The sequence below is a fragment of the Chelonia mydas genome, chromosome 5 (assembly GCF_015237465.2).
Source record: "Chelonia mydas isolate rCheMyd1 chromosome 5, rCheMyd1.pri.v2, whole genome shotgun sequence".
Taxonomy (NCBI): Eukaryota; Metazoa; Chordata; order Testudines; family Cheloniidae; genus Chelonia; species Chelonia mydas.
In genome coordinates this window covers 15,940,309-15,964,654 of record NC_051245.2, presented here as the reverse complement: position 1 = coordinate 15,964,654, position 24,346 = coordinate 15,940,309, and the positions used below count along the sequence as shown (strand labels likewise).

The window sequence follows — 24,346 nt, the reverse complement described above, 5'->3', positions numbered from 1 at the left end:
ACTGCTTGTAGAATGGTTGGTGATCAGGGGAAAATAAGCAAAATTTCAAATGAGATGGAAGGAGAAAATGAAAGAGAGAGAGCATTCTGGTTAAAGATACTAGATCTCCCAAATGCCCCTTATTAGACCCAGCAGAGGAACCCTGCTCATTTTAGATATAAATTTACCATGATAAAGGCTGTGATATGTATAGATGGCTGGTGACTACATTACTACCTTGTTTATTAGTATAAAAAACTGACACATCAGCAACATTCAGCTGAGTAATTTGTGTGGGCTGTGGGGTATAAAGATCATTTAGGGGGCATCTCACAGGTATCATCCTTCCCACACAGGATTTATTTATTTTTTTTAAATAACATGCCATTTGATGTAATCTGGTACTTTCTAAATTTTCTGATTCATCTCTCACAATAGTTTTATGCTATTGTAACATCACTCATTTTAGTGGCGTTAACCCTGGTTTGTTTACAGCAATTTAAGAGAGAGCAGGATCGGGCTTTTCGTCTACTGAACTATGCTTAGGAAGCAGTGGTAAAAGCCACTCTAGGAAGGGACTGTTTAGCACAGCTTTTGCAAGATTTGCTAGACCAGGCACATCACTGGTTCATTTCCAGCTATTTACCATGGTGTTCCATGATGGGGGGAGGGTGACCAAACAAGCAAACAAAACAAAGCCAAAGAAAAAACAAAACAAAACAACAACAAAGCAAAACAAAAAACCCACAACCAAAACCCACAACTAAACAACCCTCCCCAATAACGTTTACTGGACCCAAAACAAACAAAAACAATTTCCCCAAACAGGGCCTGGGTGAGTGGGGAGGTAGAACTTCACAGGACAGGCTGAGCAGCGTGCCCTTTGGGTGGAACAGTCTCTGCTAGAGGCAGGGGCAGGGGGTGCAGAGAGCCACTGAACCCAGCTGTAAACCCTGTATGTGCTGGAAACCCCTTCAGGCCAGGGACTGTAGCAGCACCCCTTACTCCAGCACCTATGGGCAGGGACAATCCTCAGCGATCCAAACGTGACCTCAACACGTGAAAAGGGGTTATTGCTGGAAAACTTTTCACGTGGCGAAGAACTGAACCGCCCCCCATTATTTCAAGCCGCTTCCCCCACTCGTGGCTCCCTCTTTGGGGGCGGGAGGGGAGGGCCACACGCCGCAGGGCCTGGCTGCGGCGCCCTGCCCTCTCGGGAGGAAGAAGGGGGTTGCGCTCTGGCCAGCAGGGGGCGGCCCTTACCTAGGTGCCTGCCCTGTGCAGAGAGAGCGCGCCCGGGAGCCGTGGACGCAGATGGTCCCACCCGCGACACCTGGGAGCAGAAGCGCAGCCGGGCTGGGCGCGCTGCTCGCCCCACTTCGCAGCTTGCCGAGCCAGGCCAGCGGGCGGCCCCGCACCTCCCCATACCTGCGCTGGGAGCGGCGCGCGAGGCGGAGCTGGACCTGCCGCGTCCACCCGCCTCCTCCTCCGATTGATAAATAACTTCAGCCGCGGCGGCGGAGGGTGCGAAGGTCGCGTCCGGGCTGCGCAGCGGGAGAAGCCCCGGAGCGGAGATTTGCGGACGCTCCCTGCAGCCATGTCGCCCGGCCCCGTGTGAGCCGGGACCCTCGGCGCTCGCAGCGGGGCTGGATGCTCCGGGGCTGAACCTCCCCCGGCTTACCGCGCTCTCCATCCCGGGCGGCGCCCCGCTGGGGTCCCGGCCAGGACATGTCGGTCTCCCAGCTCTACACCAAGGTGAGCGGGGCCGGGGCCTTTGCATCAGAGACTAGAACACCCCACCCCTGCCCCGGGGGAACCCCCTGCCCGCCACCCGTGCGCGCTTCGGGGAGGCTCCGGGGCTGGCTGCCGGCCGCAGCCCCTTGGAGCGGGGGTTCGGGACCCGGCGCCTTGTTACCGGCTGCCTTAGTTTTCTGCCCTTCCCGGGCACCCGAGCTGGGTTCCGGGGGCGCCCCGCTCCAGCCTGGCCGGGGCGTGTTTTAAAGCCGCTCGGAAGTTCTGTTGCCGTGAGACCAGAGGGCGGCGGCGGCCGCAGGGTTTCACCTGGAGCCTTGCACCTGGCTGCCTCTCTCCGCCGCTGGGAGCTGGGCGCCCGCAGCGGCCCTCTCGGCCTCCCGCCGCCGCCGGGGTGCAGCTCGCCTGGCCCGGCTGCCTGCTCCCTGAGGCCCTGCGGGGCCAGCTCCTTCATCCACGCCAGCTGCGGGGCAGTCCCTCACCGCTGTTAGCGGTGCCCTCCCCTTCCCCCGTCGCCCCTACAATACCCGCCGTGCCGTTCCCTCCCCTACTCGCCCGGTTTATTGCCCCCCTCGCCCCTGCACCTCTCCAGGGCCATCTCCCAGGGCACTGCACGGCTCACCCCGCTCCCCGCAGCCCCTTCCCCTGCTCTGGCGGCCCCTCCAAGCCGGTTCGGCAGGGCCGTCGTGGCGACCCTGTGTGCATGGGTGGCCGTTCACTACCTCTGAAAGGCTGATGGGGGAGAAGCTGCTGAAAGTCACTGAGTGTGCGGGCTCGGGGAGAATGCATCGGTGTAAAAGCCAAGTTATCATGAATCAGTCACTTTTCCCTGTAAAGTGGTGTGTACATTTATGGCGCCAGGGACCTGATTTAATGAATGCGGGGAGGTGGGAAGCGGGCTGGATAAGCTTAGAAGGAAAAGCCTTGTCTGTGGCCGCTGAACTTGGCAGGATCAGGTAACTATGCAAAGGCTGGGCTGAGCCGTAGGCGGGGGAACAGCCCGGAACAGGTGTCAGGAGGAAGGGGAATGTCAGAGTTGTTGCTGCAGTTGTCACACGAAAGGTTAGGGACAGGTGACACTTCCCAAACAGTGGCAAGCGGTATGTGTTGGTGACAGCCTTTACGTTTAATATTCTGGCTGTTTGCTTTGCTGGCTCTAAAGCAAAATGCCCCTGTACCTTCCTCTGTGCTGGCCTGGTGAAGCAGGCTGGGCCCTGGCCCTCTCCTCGGGATGTTGAATCATGTAGGAAATGTGGACGGTCCCTTGCCTGGCACTGAGGGTGGTTGTTCCTTACCATACAGGTGGGGTGTGTGAGACTCATTGAGTCTACCTGGGAAACCTGCAGCAGGCTAGCTACTGTTTGCACTGGGGAAGGACAGAGTCTCACTGAAACAACCACCAGAAAAAACAAGGAGGAGTCCTTGTGGCACCTTAGAGACTAGCAAATTTATTTGGGCATAAGCTTTCGTGGGTGGGTTTTAGCCCACGAAAGCTTATGCCCAAATAAATTTGTTAGTCTCTAAGGTGCCACAAGGACTCCTTGTTGTTTTTTTTTCTGATACAGACTAACACGGCTATCCCTCTGAAACCTGTAATCACCAGAAAGAGATTTAGTCAGCATTTTTTTGGGGGGGAGGGGTGAACCAACTCAGCAACTTTTGACAATCCTCCTATTATTATGATTATGATTATTATTATTATATTTTATTTTTCTTTTAAACTGATACCCTCCTTTTCTGTAGCACAGATTGGGAGGGGACAGAGGCTCATGGTTCCTACTTTGTTTTTCAGTAGGAAAACATCAGGCATTGCATCAGGCACCTACATAGGGTTTCTTAAAAAATCAAACTTTTTTTTTAAAAAAGAAGCCTTGTCAATATAAGATGAACTGAAGTGGGGACAGCTTAGTGATGATGTCTAGTTTAGATTGAGTCTCTTGCCTTATGTTGTCTGTGCTGTCTGCTGGAGTGAATTAATGTTATATGTCCTCCTTGGGATAGTCTCAGAAATAAGATGTTTCTCATGAGACCAGACACGAGCAAAATGCTTTTTAGCTTTGGTGTATATCAGCATAAGTAGTAACATAAAAATTATGGCTTGTATATCCAGCAGGTTTCATTAACAACCTCTAAGCAAAACAAAATAAAACAAACTTATACATTCCAGAAATGGTAAAACTAGGCAAAGCAACATAAAGTAAAATTATTAAAATCCACAAAATGCTGCTGTTTTAACCTCATAATATATGGTGGGTATTCTATTAAAAGAGAGAAATTTAACACATCCTTATTTTTAAAATAAATCAGTTTGGAGTGGGGTTGTACTCTCTGTTTCACAGCCAGTCACATTATTGACATGTATTCTATCCTATATAAACTCTCTGTGTGGGAACCAACATTGTAAGTGGGTGCACATAGTGTGTGTGTGTGTGGGGGGGGGGGGGGGCGGTGTCTTTGCAGACATTGCTGTTTGGGTTTTTGGTTTACTTAATGTTTATATGCTCGATGTTCAAGGAAAGATATAAACAGGAGAATATTCACCCTCAGAGATGGTGTTTGAGTGGGCTTATCCCCCACCCATCTGACTGGATACTTTCACTTCTGCAAGCAGGGGGGACAGGAGAGTGCTGGCTCTGTGGCCTTGTCCCTTCCTAATCCCTATGAAGTTCCTCTACCTCTATGGATGTGCTACAGCAGTTGGACTCTGCGAGTCAGGAGGAACAGGACTAGGGAGATGGTAGTTCTATGGACCATGTTGTCCTTTCCCAGAACCACCCAGGTATTACCAAGGAAAGTCATGCTGACTCAATCAGCATGATCTTGTTTTGTTCCTCCACTATGTAAACTTTCCTCACCCATTCTTCTATCCCAGAAGGGAATGGGGATGAGGGTTGCAGCCAGCTGGGAGAATTACAGGGACTGAAATACGTCTGGGGATCAGGAAAATGTATGGGGCCTTGGGCTGCTATATGGATGGTCCTGATCTTTGATGGATGTCCAAGATGGGATGATTGTCTGGAAACTTTGTGACTGGGCTCTAATGGAGTTTCTTGTCCCCTATGCAAATTTTCCCCATGTGGATGATGATAAATTACCCCATAAAAACAAGTTTGCCCCTCTGGAGACCTCTTTTATGTTCTTGAAGCAGACCTGCCAATATTAGAATACTAGCAATGGGAAACATTTAGAGAGGAACATACGTTCCCATTTTAACACTCTTGGTTTAACACATTGGTCTAGGGGAGATTTTTGTAGGGAAAGACTGGAAAACTGTACATGTGGTGTTATCTGAGAGTTGTTTCGTTTTGTTTTTCATTCTCCTCCTTCCCGTTTCAGCTATCTAAAGCTCTTCACCCTGTACCAAACATCTTTCTTTAGGAGAGCCATCCATTTAAATTTTTTAACTAAATCATTTGAACTGCAAGGTTAGCAAAGTTGTTTTAAGCCAAGTATTGTGATTCCACAGTCTACCAGTTGCTTGTTATACCGACATGCTCACTATGGCTGAGCACAAGGTCGGTACAAGAATTACTGGAACCTTCTGATTAAGATAAGTGGTGCATAAGCCTTTTGCTAGCCTTGCACTCTGGCATATATCTCAGCCTAAAGGAATAAGTTGGGGGATGATGTGATATAGAAGGTCTTTCATGGGCTTTCTGTACTGGGTTGAATTCCTGTCCAGGTAACGTTAGACCTGGGTTTGATGCATTGTACTGTAGTCTTACTCTGAGTGATCACCTGTGAAAGCTTTTATCTGATTTGTTTAGCCAAATATGGTTTTTGTTGGATGAACAGAGATTCATACACTAGATTTTTTTTTTTTTTTTGATTAGTGGATAAATACATGATCTGAACTGCTGGAGATTGCAACTATTTTTAAAAAAATAGAAATTCTGAAAATTTGACATCAAACATACACTAAAGGTGCTGTAATTGTTTAAAAATATGAGCAATAAATTATTATTTTCTGGTTCCTGCTGTTCCTATAATCTATCCTTATAATGATCTATTACAGGTAACATAAATATTTCTAATAAGAATTTTGTTTTCTGATACTTGGGGCATATGCAAGAACAGTTCACTAGCAGTATTATCAAAACTCACCTCTAATTCTTACATTGCAATGAAAAGAAAATAACTAAGTGATATTCTTGTATGTGGTGTTGAGGTTACCTTGCCTAGGTGCTGACAGATGTCTGACATACACTTTACAGTTGGATAAAAGCACCTGGTGATACAGAAAGCTTATTGCTGATCACTCTGTATACTATTGACCTATTGTGCAAAAAGAAAATTGGTACATAAAAATTAATTGTTTAATCTTTTGGAGCATTATTCCCTCACATGCAATAACCTGATGGGGAAATAATGTCTGCTGCTCCAACTATTATAACTACTGTGGGGAGTAGCTAACTAAATAAGATGTAATAAATGCTGGAATAGTTAAGGGCCAGATTATGCCACTTTGCACTTCATTCTTTGATTTAGTCTTTACACCTTAGTCCTGTTGATTTCAGTGAGTCTATTGGAGGGGTCAGGTGCTATTCAGCATTAGTATTGGTGACAGAATCTGGCTGTAAATAAACTTCATTATCCTATGCCTGATAGGAGAGGAGAGAAGTGAACTAATGTTCGCTGGGTGAAGGTCAATAACATTTTCCACCTAGTTAGGTTTGTTAAACTGTGTTTATAGTCAGGATAGAAACACTGACCATTAACTATAGCTGAGATACGTGCTTATCTGTAATGTGCATGTTTTTATACAATTCTTTACTTTTGAAAAAAAGTAGTAACTTAGCGTAGGAACAACATCAGCGTGCATGTTTGTCAGCTAATTGTCATGGCTGAGCATACTGCAGCAAAAGGGATACAGGGAAAATAACTAGGACTTTTTCCAGCTCATGTTTAATCAGTGGGACAAGCTTGATGGGTGAAAGGACCAGTGTAATGAAGTGTCTGGCGTTCTAGGAGGGATATTGCTGATAAAGAGACATAACTGGCGACAGTCTAGATCTTTATTTCTCCTGGATGTTTTATACTGCTTGTGTCAAATTGCTTCCCATTTTAAATAGGAAATGCTTGTTAATATTTGCAGTGTGGGTAGTGCCCAAAGTCTCCAGTTGGGATTGGGGCCCCGCTGAGCTTGGTGTTGTACAAACATGTATGAAGCTACAGTCTTTGCCTCAGAGAACTCAGAGTCCCGAAGGAAAGATTTCAGACACATCCTCTTCCATGTTTGAAGGGATGTGCCAGTAATTCCTGCTCCTCACCAGGTGCTTTTGAAGGGCCTGATGGTGAGATGAGCTGTGAGGCATCTGAATGTAGTATGTGCTGTGCACCTCTCGGGGCGATAGGTATTTCTGTCCTCTTTAACAGGGGAACATAAACTTGTTTCTTTTTTTAAATGAGGAAAGGTGCTGATTGTGTGTAATGAATATCGATTACTTGCTTTCAGGCAGAGAATCCTGTCCCTGTGTTGTGGTGATCATGGTGCTTTATAAACAATATTTCAGTGGGTAAGAACCTGGGGAATATTCTTATTGAAAGCTATAAATATTGCCGGACATGGACACGTGAAAAGCTGTATGTAGCTGGCCTACAAATAGTGTTTGCTGGAAGGGTATAAAAGTGCTGACATTTTAAACTATTGGGTTTTTAAGATTTTTTGCTTTGATCATTGTCAGCGTGGTAGCTCAGGAGTCAATGGAGTGGAACTAGTTCTTTCAAGGAATCTGTTCCAGTTGTCTTGCTTGTGCATGCCTCTGAACATCTTGCAGGCTCTTGAGCAGTGGATTTTCAAGTATCAGTTGTGCAGATTAATTCTGTGTGGTATTGCTACATTGTTTCAAGGTTATGGAGGCACGTTGGACCATAATTTCGAGAGGCCGTCTTTTTTTGTCTGCCAACGCTAAATGGATCCAGGAGGAATCATGAACTATAAGGGCTGATCCTGTGAATTTTTGTGCATTCCTTGGACTCGGTGGGATTGTTTGTGTGATAACATCTAATTTGTGGAAGTAAGGACTGTCAGAATCAAGTCCCTAGAACAGTGAAAGACCTGTTGGGTCATTTATTCCATACACCAGGGGTGACAAGTCCAACTAAAAAAGCAATTTATTTTTCCTTAAACGTTTTGACTATTGTAAGAAGTGCACTTATCAGAGCCTGACAGCATGATTTGACAGCATGATCAGAACAAAAAGGAACAATAATCGCCAATTCCCTGTTAGTAGAGGACAATAGCCTAATCCATAAATAGCATCAGCTTTGTCACATGTAAAAGACCTGGCTGTGAGATGATGTCGTCATTGACTTTCTAGGAGACTAACATTTTTCCTTTAAAAGTGGCATTTGATGCTTATATCTCTAATTGGGTTTTGATGATTTGGAGTTGAAATCCCAAATAGCAATCGAGTTTAGGCTTCTGAACTAAAGTAAAATGGCTTATAAGGTCTTCTATAATGTTGCTAATAAATTACTGTCATCCTGTGAAGATGCTGATGATAGCACTGACATGGGGAAATCTTTTCTCTGGTTTGATGAGGCCCTTCTGAAGTGATTTGGGTTTGCAGTAAAAGTCAGTGTTCTGTTTACTGTTTAAAAAACAGCAGAATCTTAATGACAACTAGCAGTTCAGAACTGATAGCTGCTCTATTGATTTAGTTCTAGTGGCCTGTTTATACACCTGGCAAACAAATCTCCAAGCACAGATGTTTTTAATACGCATCTCTGAGTTTATAAAGCTTCACCAATCGAAAAACCAAGGGTCTGATTCCATTGTCAGTCACCACACCGTAGCTGCACTGATTAATACTGGAGTAAATTGGGCCCCAAGTATACACGTCAAGGTTCTTGAGGAACTGTGCAAGACAACCTGTCTATCAGATCGAGAGGGCCCTATATGCAAATGTTGTTGGAGAAGTTCTGTTCTGAACGTTGCTGCTTAGGTCTATCTTTAACATCAGAGTAGAAAATCCAGTAATTCAGATTCAGTCGGTAATAGCCCATGTAATGGAGACCAAACCTGTTTTATTGGAGGACTCATCCAATGCTATTTTTAACAGGAAGCTGTTTGCATGACTCGCTATTGAAAAGTCTCCTGACGCCTTCCCTTCATCCACAAAAAGCATGAGGTCAGCTACTGACTCCACACTCTCACAGACATCTTGATCACAGTGTTACAGTAGGTGTTGGCATTATGGATCATAATGTCAGTCTGTGAAAGCCCCCCATGAGACTCTGTCCTGTGCTACTTACTGGGGAAATCTTGGCCTATGATTTGGCTGGATTAAGGAGTTCAGGGTTGACCCATGCAGAGCAAAACAAAGATTTACTCAGCAGGTCATTCCTGCAGGTTCTTTGCAATGAATCAATAGGAAAATGCTTCACATAATTTACCAGAAGTTATTAGATTGTTTTGTTTTAAGCCAAGAAGATTTTTACTTATATTAACATGCCAAGAATGTTGAAAAAGTCACAAGTCTGTTGCCATGTTAATAGCCTTGAAATGGATGCATTTCTGTCCCAAACTCTGTTCTTTGAATTGGAACATCTCAGAAGAGTTGGTGGAGGTAATTGTCTGATGGCATGTCAGCTGTCACATGGCCTGTAGTCATGCTTTGCACTTCTATCGCTAACAGCACATGAAGATCTCATTAACGTTTGCAAACAGTCTTGTGAGGGTTAGTAAGTGCAAACAGGTGAACTGAGACACAGAAGTTAAATGACTTTCCTATGGCCATATATGGAATCACTGACAGATGGAAAGAGAATGTAGCTCTGCTGATGTCCAGTCTACTGCTATAAATATGTACAGCTGTATGCCTTAGTACCAACTTATTTGTACTGCAGTTAAGTGATGCACAATAAGGAGATCTTTGGGAACATATATTATTACCTCTGCTCTTTCTCAGGCAATTCTTGCTAAGTTTGCCTTCATCTTAGGTTATGCCCTCACAGAAGCTGGGAGGTGTAATTTTTAGACCTCTGTTTGAGCTAACACATGTATGTTAACCCAAGCTGGGAATTGCATCCCCCAGTTGCTGTGCAGACATACCCTTTGGAACCGCACTAGGCAGGAGAGATCTCTGTAGCATCCTAATTAAAGGGCCCAATATTATCAAGGCAGCCAGTGACTTGCTAAGCTCAGACAAGTGTGTCCATGATACTTGGCCACAATTGATCCATATCAGTTACCAGTGTACGAGTACCTCTGGCTTTAACAGCCGAAGAGATGACTAGTAATTAATTATCTCTTGCGTGAATACTGTCCTCAGTTTTGTTCAGCAGAGTGGTGGGGGAGACAAACCTGCATTTGATGGACTATTGAACACTGGCTTCTAAAAACTAGGTTTTTAGCAAGAGATGTTAAGAGTAACAAGAAGGGTTTCTTCAGGTATGTTAGCAACAAGAAGAAAGTCAAGGAAAGTGTGGGCCCCTTACTGAATGAGGGAGGCAACCTAGTGACAGAGGATGTGGAAAAAGCTAAGGTACTCAATGCTTTTTTTTGCCTCTGTCTTCACGAACAAGGTCAGCTCCCAGACTGCTGCACTGGGCAGCACAGCATGGGGAGGAGGTGACCAGTCCTCTGTGGAGAAAGAAGTGGTTTGGGACTATTTAGAAAAGCTGGACGAGCACAAGTCCATGGGGCCGGATGCGCTGCGTCCGAGAGTGCTAAAGGAGTTGGTGGATGTGATTGCAGAGCCATTGGCCATTATCTTTGAAAACTCATGGCGATCGGGGGAAGTCCTGGATGACTGGAAAAAGGCTAATGTAGTGCCCATCTTTAAAAAAGGGAAGAAGGAGGATCCTGGGAACTACAGGCCAGTCAGCCTCACCTCAGTCCCTGGAAAAATCATGGAGCAGGTCCTCAAGGAATCAATTCTGAAGCACTTTGAGGAGAGGAAAGTGATCAGGAACAGTCAGCATGGATTCACCAAGGGCAAGTCATGCCTGACTAATCTAATTGCCTTCTATGACGAGATAACTGGCTCTGTGGATGAAGGGAAAGCAGTGGACGTGTTGTTCTTTGACTTTAGCAAAGCTTTTGACATGGTCTCCCACAGTATTCTTGCCAGCAAGTTAAAGAAGTATGGGCTGGATGAATGGACTATAAGGTGGATAGAAAGCTGGCTAGATTGTCGGGCTCAACGGGTAGTGATCAATGGCTCCATGTCTAGTTGGCAGCCGGTATCAAGTGGAGTGCCCCAAGGTTCAGTCCTCGGGCTGGTTTTGTTCAATATCTTCATAAATGATCTGGAGGATGGTGTGGATTGCACCCTCAGCAAGTTTGCAGATGACACTAAACTGGGAGGAGAGGTAGATACACTGGAGGGTAGGGATAGGGTACAGAGGGCCCTAGACAAATTAGAGGATTGGGCCAAAAGAAATCTGATGAGGTTCAACAAGGACAAGTGCAGAGTCCTGCACTTAGGACGGAAGAATCCCATGCACCGCTACAGACTAGGGACCGAATGGCTCGGTAGCAGTTCTGCGGAAAAGGACCTAGGGGTTACAGTGGACGAGAAGCAGGATATGAGTCAACAGTGTGCCCTTGTTGCCAAGAAGGCCAATGGCATTTTGGGATGTATAAGTAGGGGCATTGCCAGCAGATCAAGGGACGTGATTGTTCCCCTCTATTTGACGTTGGTGAGGCCTCATCTGGAGTACTGTGTCCAGTTTTGGGCCCCACACTACAAGAAGGATGCGGAAAAATTGGAAAGAGTCCAGTGGAGGGCAACAAAAATGATTAGGGGACTGAAACACATGAGTTATGAGGAGAGGCTGAGGGAACTGGGGATGTTTAGTCTACGGAAGAGAAGAATGAGGGGGGATTTGATAGCTGCTTTCAGCTACCTGAAAGGGGGTTCCAAAGAGGATGGCTCTAGACTGTTCTCAGTGGTAGCAGATGACAGAACAAGGAGTAATGGTCTCAAGTTGCAGTGGGGGAGGTCTAGGTTGGATATTAGGAAACACTATTTCACTAGGAGGGTGGTGAAACACTGGAATGTGTTACCTAGGGAAGTGGTGGAATCTCCTTCCTTGGAAGTTTTTAAGGTCAGGCTTGACAAAGCCCTGGCTGGGATGATTTAATTGGGGATTGGTCCTGCTTTGAGCAGGGGGTTGGACTAGATGACCTCCTGAGGTCCCTTCCAACCCTGATATTCTATGATTCTAACTCCTCCCTCCATGGCTGCTGTCCTCCGCCTCTTCTGGGGCATGGAGTGCAGACAGGGCTAGGCTGGGATCTAGTGGCTCATCAATGGTCAATTCAAGGTCCTTGCAGAACAAATGGCAGCCGACTCTGGTACCCAAGTACAGCCTCTTAGATGCTTGAAGCCCATGAATTCAGGGGGTAAGAACCAGAGTCTCTCACGTGGTAATCCACAAAACCAGCTCTTCAATCCAGGGCAAGCTATTGCACAAAACAAAAGGTAGTGAAAGTGAAGTTGTTTGGCTGCCAAGTAATGGGCTTTCCCCTACTTCAGTTGAAGTCAATGGCAAAAGTTTCCCTGGTTTCAATGGGAGTGGGAGCAGGAGAGGGCTCAGCGTGTGAATTAGTCATCATGCAAGCTCAGAATGATAGAAGGGGACTTTTCTGAGTTCCCTTTAAATGGACAATAAATACTTGTGTTGGCTGTAATGCAAATAATTCAGGTGATTTCCTTTTTATTGGCACCTCTGGTTGGCTCTACTTGATTAAAATAATCTTTCCAATTTGTTAAGGCATCCAGTTGCTGGCATGCTTCAACCTAAGCAACTATGAGAACAGCTCTATCCTTTAATCTCTAGCACTGTTTGTGATGCTTTTGGAATGATTATGCAGGATATTATCACTTCACTAATTTAACCATAAATTCCTTTATTAAAGCCAAAGGCCAAATGGTATTTATACAATTATTCTAAACATGCCTAAGAAGCCTAAATAATCAGCAGTTTACTACATCCAAAAAGTAAGAAAACATTTATAAACCTTTGATCAAGATATTTGCAAATGGGCTATATCCAGAGGTGTGTTAGACCTATATTGGTCAGCTCCAATGCGGTCAGGCAAATATTAGCAATGAACCCTTTAAGAGTAAACGCTTATACCATTTAACAAACAAGTGATGTCATTGCCAAGTACTGACTTCAGCTAAAAACCAGTTTGAGACAGTTCACTCTTATTTTTGGTCTTAAGCCAGTAAGATTTAAAACTACCTTTCACCAAGGCCTTTCTTCCCCTCCTTTTCGCTAACCAACAAGCGGCATCTGTTGCACCTGGATTCACATAGGCTTTATGTGTATGTGGGGTGGGAAGGTTCATGTTGGCTCCTTTTAAGACGAATTCTCTATCTTATTTAAAACCATCTGCACCCCTGTTGGTCAGAGGCCTGCCTTTTAGACACTCCTCTTCAATTACTTTTAGAACCAGATACACTCTCCCTACTTTATTCCTTCTGACTTTACAACTCATTACTTTCAAGGTCTTTCATTTATTTGCTAGTTAGGGCCTTTCCTTAACCAAACTTATGCTAACTTTTAATTCTCTAATTTTATATTTATTCTACAGGGGCTGTTGCTTTGAGGGGTGTTGATGGTGACAGAAATACTTGGTATTACTACACTGTTTGTTAGAATGGGATTACCTAATTTTTAGAAATTTAGTTGCTCTTGCACAATGTTGGGGTCTCTAAGTCTTGCTTAGCTCACACTTTGCTATTGGAGAGATTTATAATTAGCTTTTTGAAGAAGCTTGTTTTGATGATGGCCTTGGCAGCAGAAATATTAGAGAAAAATAATACTCTAGTGACTGGTGGGAGGGTTTGTAGTTGAACATGCAGCCCTAAACTTACCTGCAATAACAACAGCATTGGTTCAATACCAATGTATTCAATTGGTGTCTTGGTTGAATTCCGGGGTGATAAAATCTTCAGCCTGGATCTTGGCATTTCTCGAATAGCTTTTGAAACTGGAAAGGAGCCTGTACAGCTCCCAGAAATGCTGGAATCCATCTGCCTTCAACATGAAAATTTAATTGTGTAACAAATGTGAACTCATATGTTTCTGGCTGTGCACTGACTCATGCCTTTTGAGTTGGGTGTCTGCCTCTGACGGAGTCGTAATGCTTGTTCAGCCAGGATCATGAGCATATAACCCACACATGCCATGCACTGCAAACGGAATGTTGATTCCAGCTAGCCGTATTCTATTGTTGTGGGCACGCTCAATTATTTATTTAAAACAATTGAGGGGTTTGGTGAGGAGATAAAATGGCAATTCTTTCTCCATCGAAGTACAGAGTTGGCTTGTGAGCAGAGTTAAAATGGTGGGAGGTAGCTACCCTTGTTCTCTGGTACCTCTCAGCTAGTTAGGCTGCAAGATTCCAGTTGGACTAGAGTGGAAGAATGGTAGGGTGAACTCTGAACCCCTGAAACTCTGTTCATGGGGACAAATGTGATGGAATCTCTCACAAGGCCCTCTCAGAGGTTTGTGGGGGATGGAACAGCCTTCCCTTCAATCAGAGTATCAAACACCCACACAGTCACTACTATAGCACCTTGGCAACACTAGATATCAGCCCTGTGTGTGGAGTTTTGGCTGCATAGTTGGTGCACTGGCTCACCATATGCCTGCCTGCCCCTAAATTCCCTGCCTTGCACTTCTCCAGTCACCATAGAATGCTGGACTCTGTAGCCAGGACCTCATATCAGTCTTGCATTTGGCTCATAGTGTGAGAAATGACTTCATTATAAGAGGTTTCCACTGTGCTTATTTTTCATTGGTTGCCTCTTTACTTTTGCTGATAGCAGGAAATTGCAGGTAGGTGGGAAAGATTGAGTACCCCGGAGTTCGTTCATTCTTCTAGTGTTTTGTTGTTGTGCCAGAACTTTCTCCTCATCCTTGTTTGGTGACAATTCAAAGTCACTACTTCTCTCTTTCCCCCAGTGTAGGCGGATAAGAAAATACTATAATCTTGTTAATAGCTGCAAAATGAACACAGGGACACTGGCAATCACAAGAAATGTCACATACAAAATAGCAGGCATTAAACAATGTTTTAAAAAAAGATCACAAAGACTTCTCCCTCCTATCTCAGGAATTCAAAATCATGTTGGTATTGCCTCTTATTTTCCTAACTGTACACTTGTAGGAAATGTGAGAAGAGCTTCTACCCAGTGCTGGAGGGGGTGGTAAACTGGGCCAAAGAATACAACTCCTGTTAAAGACCCCAGTTCAGCAAGGTACTTAGACATAATGTTTAACTTCAATGGGACTGTTTGGGTGCTTAAAGTTAGGCACAAGGTTTAAAAAAGGTTTACAGGAATCAGTCAAGGTCCATTCCCTCTCCCCAGTGAACCACATGGAAAACTTAAAGCCCCTACTCTTATCTATGCACAGATCTTATGCTGCATTACTTCGCTGTTCAGAAATAGAAATAACAGCAGTACAACCCTCGCTGAGGTTCTACCATAGTTCTAAATAGGCCCGAACCAGGCTCTGACTGCTTGAAATAATTAATCTATTCGGGAAAAAACCCCAAGAACTTTCCCCTTGCAAAAGAAAAAAACAGACTCAAGAACAACCAACCTGTGCGGTGCCTTCTGTGAGCTCTACACGCAGAGAACGTTCTGCATGCTCTCTGTGAGAGCAGATAGCTGTGGCCACAGCTTTCATTATATTTGAGACTTTTGGACTTCGATTCAGGGCAACACTTATGTGCACTTAAAGTTGATCACGTACTTAAGTGCTGTCCTGAATCAGGTCGGAAGTGCTGTGATCTTTCTGACTCCATGGTGAAACTGAGTGCAAAAATGGGGTGTGTGTTGGAGGGTGGGGGTTTATTAATTTTTCTGTAGAATGTTGTGATTTCCTTTCCACCGTTGGAGTTATAATGTTCAGGAGGGAAGTCTGGGAGCAGGTCTGTACTAGTGCTTCGACCATTGCAACACCCCCAGTGGATCTGCACCAACTATCGTGCGATTACGGAGACTTCTAGGAGAAAAAGCTAGCATAGATGAGGTTCGTGAGGCGTGGGTGGGAAGAGGGGTTGAAAGCTCTGGCTGTATGAGAATGATGGCCAGGATTACTCAGTGTACTTTACTTTTAAACATCTTTGCTGAGCACTTCGGAGGATGCTATTATGTGGAAGCCTTCTGCAGGGTCGGGGAAGGAGACAAATTTAATCTTTAGCCCTATTGGGGCAGTAACTGCAGAACTATTTTTCCATACTTCCTGAAGTCTCTGCATGACTCTCAATTAAATGGTAAATAATTTTGCCTATTGTATAAAATGTAGAGTTTTGCTCACATTAAACATGGATGGCTTACGCCCTGTTCTTTTTCACTAAAGAATTGATGGCACCAACAGTCTGTTCTCCAGCACCATACAAATCTCCTCCCAGCCTCTGGCTAATCTCGGCAGCTCTGATCATAATATATACTATCAAAGCTGGCATATCAGCCAACGCAGTTCCACTCCCTAAAGGGAAGGCTGCTTCTTTGCTGGAGCAAACACTAACTTAACTTGGCTCTTTGTGGACCACTGTTCCCAGAATAGATACTGTTGTGTGTTGACAATAAGGTGACCACACAGCAAGTGTGAAAAATTGGGATGGGGTGGAGGTGGGGTAATATGTGCCTATGTAAGACACAGCCCCAAATGTTGGGGCTGTCCCTATAAAATCGGGACAACTGGTCGCCCTAGTTGACATAATGTGGGTTTGCTAAACTCCATGGTAAAGGGGACCTTTTCCCAAGCACAGTTCGCTATGTTGAATATATGATCTCTGCTTTAAAAAAAATAAAAAGTGAGGAAAAATGTGTGTGAGAGAACATGGCAAAAAGTTGTATTCAGTCAAGGATGAGATGTTGTACTTTGAAGTAAGCAGACAGGCAATAGTAAGCCTGATACTTAAGCAGATTCACTCTCCTCACCGTTAATTCCTGAAATCATCAGTAAGGGTAAGAGAGATCTTGCTGGGTATTTTTTGAAGGGGTGCATGGGTTGGATTCTCTGATATATAAAAAGGCCAGATGAGTTTGTTTCTTCCTCCTCTTCCCCCATGTGTATACATTATGAACCTCAGGCACAAGATTCTAATCTCATCGATGCCAATCTGGAATGTTCCCAGTGGAGTTATTCTGGATTTCCATGAGTGTAACGGAGATCAGATTCTGGCCCCTGATCTTTACATCCTTATATACTTGCTAAAGAGCTGGCATATTAGTGGCCTCGTGACATCACAAGAGATTGAAAAATTAGCTGTTGAGAGGGGAATTGCGGTCTGGTTTGGGCTGGGGTCCGCTGATTACCCCTGCTCTGAAGAGTCTTGCAAGAAAAATAACAACTTGTTACTGATACAGCAGGGTGGAAAGGAAGGTTTCTAGGCCTTCTCTATAAATCATAAACAAGCAACAGTGGGCACAAGCCAACTTTTGCCTTTTGTAATTTCCCTTTTAAAAAAGCCTGCTGCTTTTATATCTTTCTGAAAACGTCTCTGTTTTGGTGTGAAAATGCCCATATTTGGTCTGTCAGGTGGTGAATGTCTTTCAGGCGCTTTAGACCAGGGAAGGGGGGAATATTTCAATAGTAATTACAAGAAATGCATCAAAAATAGCTGAAATCTGAAATTTAGCCCCTTGAGGGCTAGTGCTGTTGCTATGTTTGGAAAAGAGTGGGTTTTTTGTCCCCAGAAGTTATCATTTGAAAAGTGCATAGTGAACAGCACAACTTCAGAAGCACCTGTACACAATGAAGAGACACGCTGCCCAGGGGTGCCCTTTTCAAAAGCTGGCACTTAATCTCCATTCCTCTGAGCTTAGGTGCTCTGCAGGCCTGCCCTCCCTTTTTGTCTAGGGAATTTGCAAGCTCTGCTAGCCATGCTTCTGGAGGTGTTCACTTTTGCAACTAATAAAAACAATCTCTCTGGGACCTACCTGACTATGCAAATCAAGTGTATGCAGAAGTGCATGTGCACATACTTTAAAACTTGGCTTCCGGCATATAATTTCGTTTATGTTGGGTAGTATCCAGAGTCCGCTCCCTGCCACTTGTGCTAGGCACGGGGCAAATAGACGACAAAGAGATGAGATGGTCCCTGTGTCAGAGTTTACAGTCTGTCTCCAGTTCCTGTTTCCTGTAATGCCTATAATATTGCCATTAAATGTATGCTGGGAAACTCGGAGCACATGCAACGCTGCCGAGATAGAAATGGTGCTGGAAGCCTGACATGTTTTCAACTTTTCCTCTCTTGCAGTTGTGCATCATTAAACACGTTTATTCTCACTTGTTTTTATAAAATACAAAAACTTGGTTAGGTTCACTGTGCACCCTTCCAAGTCGATGGGAGTTTTGCCACAGAGTTCAGGGAGAGCAGCATACGGCTCTTTAAAGAACTCTTACCTGTTTCAGTCTTTCCAAGAGCTCTCTTGTACTGGGCAGCCTGTACTTTAGTTCCCTTTTTTGGTTTTCAATAACTGGTTTTAGTATGCTGTTCTTTTCATAGAATATCAGGGTTGGAAGAGACCTCAGGAGGTTGTCTAGTCCAACCCCCTGCTTAAAGCAAGACCAACCCCAACTAAATCATCCCAGCCAGGGCTTTGTCAAGCCGGGCCTTAAAAACCTCTAAGAATGGAGATTCCACCACCTCCCAAGGTAACCCATTCCATTTTATTACTATTTTGATGAGACTATAGAAAATAGCCATGAGGGGGCCAGAACTTCTAGATCAAAAGCTTCCCCAGTTCCCAAGGAGAATACATTACCAGCTTGTATCACATGAATGACATATGCTATGACATGAGAAACAGGCAGTGCGGGTGTTCAGCACTCAAGGGGTTAGATGCACTGTTTCTGACTTGAATTCCTGTTCAGGATTTCCTTGTGTCAGGAAAGTGACAGCTGTAAACAGCTCAATTGCAGGTAGCTCGTTTATGTAAAAGCAAAGAGGAGGGAACACCCTTCAGGTGTTTCTCAGCTTGTTGTCGTATAAAGATTAACACTTTTCATTGAAAGAGCTGGTTACATGATGTCTGTATTCATCTGCATCTTTGGACGCTGAGGGCCATTGTAGCTACTTGCTCCAGAGAAATGCTGATTATGATTGGCTCTACCAAATCATCTTTTGTTATTAGCTGCAGTTGTGTGAGCACTGAAGTGAATCACTGAAATGTCAAATATCCTTGCTTTAATTAGCTCATCATAAACCAGGTCTGTGCCAAGGGCATTTCCTTCCCTGCTGCAGTAGATGGTGCTGATCAAGCTGGAGCCTCCCTAAAAATGGCAGAGAAGTTAAAGTAGGGCCAAATTCTGCTTTGTTAAACCCATTCAAGCCCATTGGTTTTAATGGGCTTGCACAGGTATAACTAAGGGCAGAATGTGACCATTGATTAGTCATGAGTTGCCTCTGTATCTAGGGTTGCCAACTCTGACTGAAGCTATTTCGGGAGATTTGTCTCGCCACCCCCCCCACCCCCCCAAACATGACGTAATGTCATTTTCTTTAAATATCCTATTAAAATTTCCTGGATTGCTTTCGATAGTCACTGGGACATCAATGCTGATTCAGGAGACTCCAGGCCAATCCTGGAGGGTTGGCAACACTATCTGTATCCCATATTAAATGCTTCTGCATTACAAATTGACACACATAGAGGCAGGAGGTTTGCCTGTGAAGCTTGTATCTGTTTGGCTTTTAGTTCCATACGTGGAAAACACTCTGGCTGAGTCCTTTATACTCCAGGACATGTCCAGTAGTAGGCGTAGCTGCATTTCCGTTCAAGCATGGGTGCTTTCAACCCACCTGTTTTCACAAAACAAACTGAATTGTAAAACCAGTTTAACAATCAGCTTGTGGCCACTCACCCTCGCTGGCTGCCATCTGCCAATTCCCCGAGTCAGATCTTTCAACAACCACAATTATGCCACTGGAATAACTCTGCCCTGGCCCTAGATTAATATGTCCCTGCTCCTTTGGAAATCAAAGCGTTGTTTGGGGTTTTTTCCCCAAAAGCTAGTGCAAAGTGTTTTTTTTTTTTTTAAACTCCTATGCAGCAACTGTGTTTCACCTAAAGGCTCGCATGAGGCTGGGGAAAGGAGAAGTGATGGGACTCGGCAAAGAATGCAACCCAAGATTGCCATGGCATAATGCTGGGCTCCCTCAGGCCCCTGTCTTGGCTCGTTAGTCACTTACACCTGAACAAAATGGGTGCGAAATGCTACAGAGCTGAATGGTAACAAACGGGTTTTAAATACCATTGCAGACCATGTTTTGCCCTTCAGTGTAGGTGACCACAGTTAGCTACAAATGTAGCAGTTTTCCGCCAAGAATGAGGTGAGGTGTGTTTTTTTTTTTTTTTTTTTTTTTTTTTAAACATAATACAGAGCTAAAATGTTCGAGTGCAGTGGCCAGTACTCATTAATACTGAGGCTCGCGACTGTGAGTAAACTGACCAGGGAGTCCTTGCCCAAAAGAGCATAGGCACAGATCTTCAGAGATCTTCAGGCTCCTAACTCCCACTGAAATCAGCGGGACGTAGGTGCTTAAATACCTTTTGAGGATCTGGGCTTTTTTCTGTGAGGGCTCTGTCTTGCAGGATGCTTAGTACTCTGACCCTGATCCAGCAAAGCACTTAAGCATATGCTTAACTTCAAATAGGTTAGTAGCTCCGTTGAAATCAAAGGGACTACTCATGTGGTTACGTGCTTTGCTGGACCAGGGTCAGAGTGCTCAGTTTCAAGCCCTGTAGGCAGAAGTAAATAGAGCACAAACACACAGAGATATGTAGTTCTCATAATATTGTGACACTTCGTGGAATGATTGGGTCTGTGGATGACGGGAGAGTGGGAGGTTGGAAGCTTCTTGAAGAGATGAGCTTGATGTATGTGAGTATGGAGGTCATTCCAAGCGCAAGGGTGAGCATGAAGGAAGGCACAAGGTGTGAGAGCAGGTGAAGGAGGCAAAGGGCCAGTCAGAGGGAAACTTTAGGCAGGTGAGAGTTTGCGTAGATTGAAATGCAGGCCGGGCTGTAATGCAGAGAGCTTTGAAAAAGAGCAGAAGCTTAAACTTCATGAAGAAATGCTGCTGATAATAATGGAGTAACAGTATCAGCCTGAACTTCCTTCCTTAGCCACATACGCCTATAGTTACTCCTGACCATCAAGTCAGAAATGAATTTAAAAGGGTTACATCCTCGTGTTTGTTAAATCTGCCTCTGTCACTTTAGCTTAGTGTCGTGCAAAGCATGGTGGACTTGGCCTCAGTTGCACACTACTCTAGTGATATTGTGAGAGTCCTCATCTGTAAAAACTGCAAACAAAACACTAATTGTACTGCAGTACAGAGTTGTAACCATTATCTCGGAAGAAGGATATCCCAGCAATCAGCAGAAGATGACTCTTCAGTACAGAGACAGACTTTGAACCTCTGGCATTAAATTAACATTTGCAATACATGTTAAGGTAGCTGGTGCAAAACTCTAAACTGTTTACTTGCACGCTCCAGCTACTCTTTGACCCTGTCAGTGAATATAAGCGCTTCTTGGGGACCAGAAGGGAATATTAGCAGATGCTGGGAATTCAGGGTCAGAAAAAACAGACAGTGCTTTCCTGTTTCACCTTGTCTGTGTTGCTGGGGCGTGTCTGAAGAGTTTTGAAACCCTTCAATGGAGGGGGATTTCCTGGTCCAGTAGTGAGAATAATCCATTGTTTGCCTCAATTCTGGAGCCTGATCTGAATTGCTGCAAGCGTCTTGTTCACTTAAAATGAAATAAAACCTGTTTAGAGATGGCTTCTATACTGGGGAGGCATACATGAACTGGAGGGGATTCCCTATCAACACAGCTCCCATTCCAGGTCTATTCGGATGCGTTTCCACTGCCATTAAAAAAGCCTGCAACACAATCTCGGAGCCTGGGTCGGCTGACTTGGTCGGTGGGGTATAAAATTGCAGTGTCAACATTTGGGCTCAGGCTGGATCCTGGGCTCTGACTCCTTCCCTCTTTTGTGGAGTCCCAGAGCCTGGACTCTCGCCCGAAGATCTATACTGCAATTTTAGAGCCCTATGCACCCATGTCAGCTGACTCGGGCCAGCCGCGGCCATGCCAGAGGTCTTATTGTAGTGTAGACATACAGAGAAGGAAGTGACCTCTGAGGGGAGACAGAACCCAGTTCAGCCTGCTCATTTAGAAAACTCATAGCTTATCTGTAGTGAAGGCTTTGCCTTTATTGTTATAAAAGGTATATTTTACCATAATAGAGCTAACGCATGTCAGCTATCCCGCTGTAAAATCCTAGTGGAGACAAGTGCAGTAGTTTTTGCTGCAAGGTAAATTAGGTGAAGTCAACCAATTGGGAGACCTAACGTTGACCTCATCTAGTAACCTCACAGTAAAAATTATAGATAATTTAGGTTGTGGTGGATGATCGTTGTGTTACAATAGGTCCTCAAATAGTCATAATTAGGAAAGACTGAAAGTCACTCAAGTGAGAAGAAAAATCAAACTCCCATTAGGCTGACCGGTCCCATCCTTTAGTACTGTCTAGTCAACAGAATGCTTTCCTTAACTCTAGTACAAAGGTGGGAAGATGGCATGCCTTTAGGGCAGATGAGGTATTTAAAAATGAAGGTAAGCAAAGCTTTACTCTCCCAATGATTAGCTAAGAACAAGCTCATGAAACTTTTTTTGTATTTAAGATGTAAATAGTATTGAGTTGCTGGGATGTTTCTGTGCAAGTTTGCAGGAAGCAATATGTATTGTGTATGAATCCTTCACCGTTGCTTATCAAAATGTTGCGTGAATCTGTCCTGGTGAACGGTGGTTTTTTTTGGGGGCGGGGGGGGGTTTGAGAGAGCGAGTGGCAATACATTTAAAGACCTCTTTTAAAAACCACAGACTGTATTGTTTGGAGTGTCTGGTCTTACTGTACAGATGGGGACTAACCCCATAAAGGCAAGGAAACTCTTTAAAAAAAACAAAACCAATCAAACAAAAACAGATCCTGCTATCCCACTAAGGCAAAACCCAATCTTTTACTGATGTTAATCTCTGCTCTGTGACTTAACAATAAGATCAAACATTTCAGTCAATGCAGGCCACAGACTTAAAAAATGTTTTAAATAAACTGGTGTTTTATTAGCAGTTCTGCATTTATATGTATAGCCGCAGTGGGGTTGTGGTCACTTCACAGGGCAAATAGAAAAACATAGGGTGAAATCCTGGCACTTTGCCACTGACTTCAGTGGGGCCAGGATTTCATCTATGGTCCCTGCCCCAAGGAGCTTATAGTTGATATTCTAGACATGATCCAAGGTGACAAACGGTAGGGAGGGGTTGGATTTAGAAATGACAGGTGTGACTGCAGTCCTATTGCATGATTACTCTCAGGTTAGGTATGTGGACTTCCTGGTGTAGTGTTAAGTACATGTAATATCATGCAATGCTCAGCATAAACAGGATGAATTATGAGGTCACAAATGTTGTAAACATCCCTGGTAAATCAAGTATGTGGAGAAAGCTGGCTATAAGACTTTTCTGGGGGGGGTTACAGAAGAATTTTTAATGACCTGCACTGCTGCCGATGAGATTCTAGCAAAATGGAGTTCTGAGCAGTGCTATTTGAGGGTCAGAGTAGGGACTGGGAGTCAGGGCTAATGTAATGTGGCATGATACCTTGATGGGTTTGTTCATGCAAACACTCTGGCTCTTTACAGTCTGACCTCCTCATTGACGTTTGGATTTTTGCTTTGAGCCCATTGGGTTAAAAAAAATCTCCTCAAGCTGAATCTCTGGTGCAATGCTGGACTTTCTGAGAGTCTTCGCATGGAGCCCCAAGCCAGGGTTCCACTGTTCTCCCCAAAAGAGCCAGGCTCTGTGGCCAAGATTTTTCGAAAGTGACTGGTGATTCTGGGTGAGATGGGGTGTCCAATTTTGAGATTTCTGAGAGAGGGGCCTGACTGTTCAGAACATGCTGAGCAGTTGCTCTTTGACAGCTAGATCCCTACAAGGTTCCTCGAAGTTGGACCTCCAGATGCTGAGGCTCTCCAAATCACTTTTGAAAACCTGTGCCTCTGCCTTTATCTTTGCCATCTCCTGGCTTCGGAGGTGAGGGAAGGAGCTACTGGCCTGACTGACTGGCTGTTTTAGGGGGGAGAAAGGAGGAGCAGGTATCTTAGCCCCTATGGAAACAACTGTAGGAGATCAGACCACTGCATCCCCTCCCTCTCATGCATTAGGGTGTGTCTGTGTAAAACAGGTCACTTGCTGCAGGGTGGGGATGGAAAGGGGGCTATCTTGGTGGTGGGTTTTGGGCTGTTGACTGGGATGGAGGCATGGGTATCCCTCTGTTCTCCTTCCACCACCATCCTCTCCTTCAGAACGAACCCTGGAGTGTGTTATGGAAAGGGGGGTCGTGGGAGAGCACCAGATTCTCCCTCCCTCCTCTTCTGCCCTGGGTGAGTGGGCCCAGATCTCTCTTTGGATCTCTGCTGTGAGTTGTGCCTTTTATTTTCATTATCTCTACGCTGTCTCTTCTCCTTTGAGGCTTTTGTTCTTAAATTGTCAACTCTTCAGTCTGCTCCTTTTTCCTGACTCTCTCTCTCTCTCTGTGCCCCATTTGTTCCTTTATACACATCCCT

General features: G+C 44.7%; 1 protein-coding gene across 4 annotated transcripts in view; it reads left to right on the top strand.

Annotated features, from left to right (window-relative positions):
* Window positions 1-1,132: 1,132 nt before the first annotated feature.
* The window catches only part of MYO5B (myosin VB), a 357,700-nt gene continuing 334,486 nt past the window's right edge, over window positions 1,133-24,346 (top strand). For all 4 annotated transcript variants that reach the window (XM_043546335.1, XM_043546334.1, XM_027817527.3 and 1 more), the window contains exon 1: window positions 1,133-1,734. In XM_043546335.1, the coding sequence (XP_043402270.1) occupies window positions 1,708-1,734 (27 nt within the window). In that variant the 5' untranslated portion in view covers window positions 1,133-1,707. The remainder of the gene's footprint in view (window positions 1,735-24,346) is intronic.